Consider the following 7,500-nt stretch of genomic DNA (forward strand, 5'->3'; position numbering starts at 1 on the left):
GGGGAGGGGCGGGGAGGGGCGGGGAGATGTGGGGCGCCAGCAGCAGCAAACGGGCGGAGATGCGCGCACAAGCAGCAGCAACGCGCACAGTCCAGCAGCAGCAGCAGCAGCAGCAGCAGCAGCAGCAGCAGCAGCAGCACCAGGACGAGCACCAGCAGCGGCAGCAACACCAGCACAACTACCAGCACCAGCAACAGCAGCACCACCAGCAACAGCAGCAGCAGCAGCAGCAGCAGCAGCAGCAGCAGCAGCAGCAGCAGCAGCAGCAGCAGACCGTTTTGCCTGCTCCATTGTGCCCCACAATGACAGTGAGGGGAGTCCCGAAGGAAATCGTCTCGAGAGATTCCGGCCCGAAGCTGCGCACCCCCTGAATGCCCAGACGCTGTATCGTTGTCATTGCTGCTGCTGCTGCTGCTGCTGCTGCTGCTGCTGCTGCTGCTGCTGTTCCTAGTCCTGCTGCTGTTGCTGCTGCTGCTGGCTCTGCTGCTGCGGCGGATGTGGTCAGCAGTCGTGCTGCTTCTGCGGCTTCTGCTCTTCTTGCTGCTGCTGTTGCCGTCAATAGGGATGGCGATGCTGCTGCTGCTGCCGCTGCTGCTGCAGCCGCTGCTGCTGCAGCCGCTGCTGCTGCAGCCGCTGCTGCTGCAGCCGCTGCTGCTGCTGCTAGTGGAGGTGGTGGCGCTGCTTTTCAGCTGCTTGGAGAGATGGCGATGTTGCTGCTGCTGCTGTGTCTGCTGCCACCGTTGCAGCTAGTATTAGGAGTGCTGCTGCTGCTGCTGCTGCTGCTGCTGCGTCAGCTGCTGCAGTTGCTGCTTCTGCCGCTGTTGCTCGTGCTGCTCGCGTGGAGAGGGCAGGCGTTCTTGAGGCAGCAGCAGCAGCCGCTGCTGCTGCTGCTGCTCCCTGCTGCTGCTGCTGCTGCTGCTACGGGAGCAGCAGCAGCCGCCGCCGCCGCGTCGCGAGTTCAGCCGCGGTGTCTGTACACCGCAGCGGCGCGCGCGGGCGCTCCGAGCGGCGGAAAGCTGCGGAGAAAAAGCTGAAGAAAGCAATTAAAGAACAAAAGAAGAAAAGAAAAGCATTTTGGAGTTAATTTGCATTATTTGCATTTAATTTCCTCCAAAATAACTCCACTTCTCACCTGCTGCTCCGAGAGCTGCCGCCCGCCCAACCACCAGCAAACCACCCCAGCCCCGAGGGCCACTGCGGCCTGGCGGATTCTCTGGAAAATAAAAGGAATTCAAATCTTTAAATCTTTTTATTTATTTACTTTTTATTTATTTATTCATTTTTATTTTATTTCAAATTTAAAACAAAAAAGAATCTTCTGCGGCCCGGGGGCCCCGCTGGGGCCCCACGGCGGGAGCTGCAGCAGAACCGCAAGCTGTACAGACTGCTGCAGCAGACCGTTTTCTCTTCTTCCAATTTTTATTTTTATTTTTATTTTTATTTTTATTTTTATTTTTATTTTATTTCTTTCCTTTTATTCTCTCCGGACTTTTCTTCTTCGCGCTGCAGACGCAGCAGACAGGGGGCCTCCAGCGCCCAATCGAGACAGCTAGCTGCAGCTAGCTGCACATGGGCTGCAGCTAGCTGCAGCTAGCTGCAGCTAGCTACAGCTAGCTACACCTCGGCTAAGGCTGTTCTAAGCTACAGCTAGCTACAGCTAGCCACAGCTGGCCATGGCTAGCTACATCTAGGCACAGCTAGCTACAGCTAGCTACAGCTGGCTACAGCTAGCTACAGCTAGCTACAGCTAGCTACAGCTAGCTACAGCTGGCTACAGCTAGCCACAGCTAGCTACAGTTGGCTACAGCTAGCTACAGCTAGCTACAGCTAGCTACAGCTAGCTACAGCTAGCTACAGCTAGCTACAGCTAGCTACAGGTTACGGTGCATTTCTGCTGCTGCTTGGAGGCCTCTTGCTGCTTTGAACTGCAGCTCAGAAGAAAACCTTTCAGTTCTCAACTTAAATTCAAAAAAAGAAAAAAAGAAAAAGAAAAAAAGAAAAAGAAAAGAAAAAAGATTTTAATTTCCTCAGCGCAGCAGGTTGCTGCATGCGCATGCAGCTCCTGCCTAAAGTGCCACTCCCTCCACAAGCCTCACTCTCCGCCGCCGCTGCTGCTGCCGCTGCTGCTGCTGCTGCTGCTGCTGCTGCTGCTGCTGCTGCTGCTGCTGCTGAGCGCTGCAGCGGGAACGTGGGCGATTGCTGCGAAGAGCTGCTGCTGGTAGCTGCGGACTTGAGGCCCTTTTTTGGCGTTTTTGCTGCTTTGAATTATTTTTTGAATTTCCAACTTTGGAATTTCCCGCAAACAAACTGCGCACTCTTTCCGGCACTCCCGCCGCTGCGCTATCTCCGCCAAACTGCAAAAAAAAATTTAATTTAAATTCAAATATAAATTTAAATTTAAATTCAAATTTAAATTTAAAATTAAATTCAAATTTAAAATTAAATTCGCATTTATATTCATATTTATAATTGTATTTGGAGTTATATTTATGTTTTTATTTGCAAACTCTTTCCGGCACTCTCGCCGCTGTGCTATTTCCGCCAAACTGCAGCAATTTAAATTCAAATTTAAATTTAAATTTAAATTTAAATATAAATTTAAATTTAAATTTACATTCTAATTTATATTTAAATTCTAATTTATATTTATATTCTAATTTATATTTAAATTCTAATTTATTTTATATTTGCATTTATTCAATTTCAATTTCGAATTTCAATTTATTTAAATTCCAGATTCCAGTTCAAATTCAAATTTTAATTTAAATCTCAAATTTAAATTTAAATTTGAATTTAGACTTATTCAAGTTTCAAATTCAAATTCAAATTCAAATTCATTTTCGAATTTTAATTTAAATATATTTAAATTCCAAATTCAAATTCAAATTCAAATTCAAATTCAGATTTAAATTTAAATTCAAATTTGATTTGCAATTTAATTGCTAATACACAGTCAATTTCTAATTGGAGTTTAAATTCAAATTCAAGTTCAAATGTAATTAAAATTTCAAATTTAAATTCAATTTAAATTCAGATTCAGATTCAAATTCAAATTCAAATTTAAACCTCAATTCTAAATTTAAATTCATTTAAATTCCAAAATCAAATTCAATTTCAATTTCAAACTTCAATTTCGATTTCATTTTAAATTTGAAGTTATTTAAATTTCAAATTCAAATTAGAATTCCCATTCACATTTAAATCCATGTTCATTTTTGAATTGAAATTAAAATTATAATTAAAATTAAAATTCAATTTAAAATTAAAATTAAAATTAAAATTCGAAAAGTTCAATTCCAAATTCAAATTCAGTTTTAGTTTGAATTTCAAATTCAACTTCTAATTCAATCTCAATTTCAAATTCAATTTCGAATTAAAATTAAAATTAAAATCAAAATTAAAATTAAAATTAAAATTAAAATTCATTTTCAATTTCAATGTTTAATTCAATTTCAACTTCAAATCCAAATTCAAATTTCAATTTGATTCCAAATCGAAATCAAAACTAAAACTAAAGTTCAATTCCACATTCAAATTCAAATTTAATTTCAAATTTCAAATTTAATTCCAAATTAAAATTAAAATTAAAATTAAAATTAAAATTCAATCTTTAATTAAAATTAAAATTAAAGTTCAGTTCCAAATTAAAGTCAAAATTAAAATTAAAATTAAAATTAAAATTAAACTTCAGATTTAAATTAAACTTCCAATTCAAACTCATATTCAGTTCAAATTCAAATTCAAATTCAGATTCAAATTCAATTTCAATTTCAAATTCACATTTAAATTTAAATTTAAATTCAAATTCAAATTCAAATTTAAATTTGATTTAAATTTAATTTAATTTAAATTGAATTTAAATTTAATTTCAAATTTAAATTTAATTTAAATTTAATTTAAATTTAAAAATGAATTCATTTTAAAAGTTCCTCTCCTTCTTTCGGAAAGCTTTGGAGCTCACCAGTGCAAGTGGAATTCGTGATCTGAAAAAAACAAAAATAAATAAACAAACAATAAATAAACAAATAAATAATAAACAAATAAATAAACAAATAAATAAACAAATAAATAAATAAACAAATATATAAACAAATAAATAAACAAATAAATAAATAAACAAATATATAAACAAACAAACAAACAATAAATAAATAAATAAATGAATAAATAAATAAATAAATAAATAAATAAATAAATAAATAAATAAATAAATAAATAATAAATAATTAATTAATTAAAATTAATTTATTTTGCCTCACTGCATGCAAGTCGAAAGAGCAGCGGCTTCGCGAGGTGCATCGAGTCGGACTTGGGAAAGAGACACTGAAGTGGAAAGAAGAAATAAATTCAATTTTCAAATTAAAACAATTTATTTATTTATTTATTTATTTATTTATTTATTTATTTATTTATTTATTTATTTATTCCTCACAATATTGCAGCAATCTCCGTCGCTTTCCCCCGCTGCTGCTGCTGCTGCTGCTGCTGCTGCTGCTGCTGCTGCTGCTGCTGCTGCTGCTGCTGCGGGTTTGTGGGGCGCTGCGCCGGGCGCTGCTGCAGCTGCGCGTACACCTGAACTGCAGCACGGCGGCCGCAGCGCAGCTTTCCAGCCTTGTGCGAATTGCTGCAGCTGAATAATTGGAGTTCCGAATTCTCCTGCTGCAGGCTGCTGCGGCTCTGCTGCTGCTGCTGCTGCTGCTGCTGCTGTTGCTGCTGCTGCTGCTGGCCCCGGCGTCGCCTCCAGCTCCCGCACTGAGCGGTGCTGCGTCAGCCGCTGCCGCTTCAGCGCCAGCCAGCAGCACGGCGGCGGCGTCTGTGCTGCGCTGCTGCTGCTGCTGCTGCTGCTGCTGCAGCAGCAAAGGGAAGGAGTTGGAAGCAAAACTGTGGAGTGCAGCATTCAAGAGAAACTCACTGAAGAACTGCGGGAGAAACCCGAAGGGCAGGAGAAGCCCTTCGTTGGTTTTGCGGCGGCTCAGGCTCTGCTGCTGCTGCTGCTGCTGCTGCTGCTGCTGCTGCTGCTCCTGCTGCTGCTGCTTCTGCTGCTGGAGTTCCATTTCGGAGTTTTTGAAAGGCAAAAGGATTAAATGCAGCAGCAACTCGCCTTTTTCCGTTTTGCTTCTGTCTTTACTCAATTCAACTTCTCCGGCCTCTTTTGCAAGTTCCTGTTTGCCCCAGAGAGACTTGGAAAGAGAAGCAGCAGAGGGCTGCGGCGCAGCCTTTGCATTGCTGCTGCTGCTGCTGCTGCTGCTGCTGCTGCTGCTGCTGCTGCTGTCCTCTGCTGCTGCGCTGCATGCTTTGCTGCTGATGGCCCTCAGTGCTGCCAAATAGGCATTTCGAGTTTGGGCTGAATTCGCAGAGTCGCGGCCGGGGCGGCCCGCGGCTGGATCGGCGCTGGGTGGCAGCCGATTCAGAATTTGCTGCAGCAGTTTCGTCTGCGAAAGCACCACCTGCAGCTCGTTTTGGAGCGGAAAGTGAGAAAAAAACACTTTAAATGCTTTTTAAATCAATTATACCTTCTCCAAAGTGGATATCTTGGCCAGAACGCGGGCCAGAGGGTCTTCCAGCTGCTGATCTGCGTGGACATTCAGCTTTCCGTGAGGGGCCGCGGCCGCAAACGACATCAGAGTTTCCGGCATTTCGGGGAATCGCGCACGCAAATGGAAATAATGAGACAACGCATGCAATTAAATTGCATAACTTCGAATATTTGCCGGAAAAAAAGCGCAAAAGTCCGCTAATGTCCCTCTGGCGGCTCTCGATGAGATCACGCGGGCGACAGAATCCGCAGCGAGCTGCTGAGCTGTCCGTACACCCCAGCTCCAAAAGCCCCGTCTGCCCCTCCGCAAAAAAATTCAAAAGTTTCACTTTTATTTCTTTTAGCATTTATTGCCGCAGCATTGTTTTGTCTTGGGCTGCTGAGGCGCCTCTTGTGGGGCTTGGCGGCGGCGGGAGCGACTGCAGCAGCCTCGGGCGACTTCGGCAAAAATAGAAAAAGTCAGTTTTATTTTTTCCCTTTTTCTCGCTTTTAATGACTCCTAATTTCATATTTTACGAATTTTCAGGTTTGCGCTGCGCCGCAGTCGCCAGATCGCTCGCCTTGGGCCAGTTCAAGTTGCAGCTTTCTTGAAATCGAAAGCTGAACTGCGGCCACTTTCGGTGCGATCTTGCGTTCATTCGTTTTAATTGTCATTTATTTTTGATTTTTAATTTAATTTCATTTCTTATTTTCCAATTTAATCCGAAATTAATCAAATTTCCCGCAGATTTCCCTCCCGCCATGCAAGTTCAAGTTTGAACTGCAGGGCCTTTCTGCTGACGGCTGCGGGTTGCTGCTTCCTTTGCTGCTGCTGCTGCTGCTGCAGCAGCGAGAGCTACGGACGGATCCCTTTTTTCGCCTTCTGCTTCACTGCAGCATCCAGGGTTTAGGGTTTAGGGTTTAGGGTTTAGGGTTTAGGGTTTAGGGTTTAGGGTTTAGGGTTTAGGGTTGGGGGTTTAGGGTTTAGGGTTTAGGGTTTAGGGTTTAGGGTTTAGGGTTTAGGGTTTAGGGTTTAGGGTTTATGCAGGGCGCGGGAAACACCCCCGCGTTGGTGAACAGTTTGTTGACTTCGCTGTGCAACATTTCGCCCTTCAGGGTTAGGGTTTAGGGTTTAGGGTTTAGGGTTTAGGGTTTAGGGTTTAGGGTTTAGGGTTTAGGGTTTAGGGGGTTTAGGGTTTAGGGTTTGGGGTTAGGTTTGGGGTTTAGGGTTTAGGGTTTAGGGTTTAGGGTTTAGGGTTTAGGGTTTAGGGTTTAGGGTTTAGACCACTGCGAGAATAGTGACTGCGAAGGCCTCCAGGTGGCGCTTCACGAGGGGCAGTTTGGAAGACAGCGCAGCCAAACGTGGCGCGGTACTACGCGGACGCGAACGTAAACCGCCCGAGGCAGTATTGGGATTACGATGTCGGACTTCGCGCGTCGAAAGGAGCGCATCCTCCGGGGCCTGTTCCCCGGCCTCACCCTCAGCAGCAGCAGCAGCAGCAGCAGCAGCAGCAGCAGCAGCAGCAGCAGCAGCAGCAGCAGCAGCAGCAGCAGAGCAGCAGCAGCAGCAGCAGCAGCAGCAGCAGCAGCAGCAGCAGCAGCAGCAGCAGCAGCAGCAGCAGCATGAAGGAGGACCGGTCGTTCAAAGGGTCCGTGGACAGTTTGCTGCTGCCGCTGTGTCTGCTGCTGAACTCCCACCCCGACTTCGTCACCACCAGCTGCTGCAGCGGCCGCATAACGGCCTACATGCATGCATACACTGCAGCAGGCCGGCGGGAGAAGAGCAGCAGCAGACTCGTCTCCGTGCAGCACGAGCCCCTCCCCTTTGCTGCTGCTGCTGCTGCTGCTGCTGCTGCTGCTGCTGACGCAGACGCCCTCCTCCGCCGCATCCTCAGCGGCGCGCAGCACTATCCCGCCAAGGCCTGCAGCAGCAGCAGCAGCAGCAGCAGCAGCAGCAACGGCAGCAGCAGCAACAGCAGCAGCAG

At 44.8% G+C, this 7,500-nt stretch overlaps 2 protein-coding genes across 2 annotated transcripts; one reads left to right on the top strand and one right to left on the bottom strand.

Annotated features, from left to right (window-relative positions):
- Positions 1-371, top strand: ENH_00069490 (hypothetical protein; the record flags this gene model as incomplete). The annotated part of the gene is made up of 1 exon (XM_013582497.1): positions 1-371. A coding segment is annotated over one exon (371 nt), but the record flags the coding sequence as incomplete, so codon positions are not given.
- A 381-nt stretch (positions 372-752) lies between these two features.
- ENH_00069500 (hypothetical protein, conserved) lies at positions 753-5,636 on the bottom strand (the record flags this gene model as incomplete). The annotated part of the gene is made up of 7 exons (XM_013582498.1): positions 753-971; positions 1,133-1,213; positions 2,097-2,175; positions 2,316-2,354; positions 4,433-4,577; positions 4,754-5,432; positions 5,514-5,636. 7 exons carry the CDS (start codon positions 5,634-5,636, stop codon positions 753-755), a joined length of 1,365 nt encoding a protein of 454 aa, XP_013437952.1.
- Positions 5,637-7,500: the final 1,864 nt, after the last annotated feature.

This window comes from Eimeria necatrix, genomic scaffold, assembly GCF_000499385.1.
Source record: "Eimeria necatrix Houghton genomic scaffold, Enh_scaff669, whole genome shotgun sequence".
NCBI classification, from domain to species: Eukaryota; Apicomplexa; class Conoidasida; order Eucoccidiorida; family Eimeriidae; genus Eimeria; species Eimeria necatrix.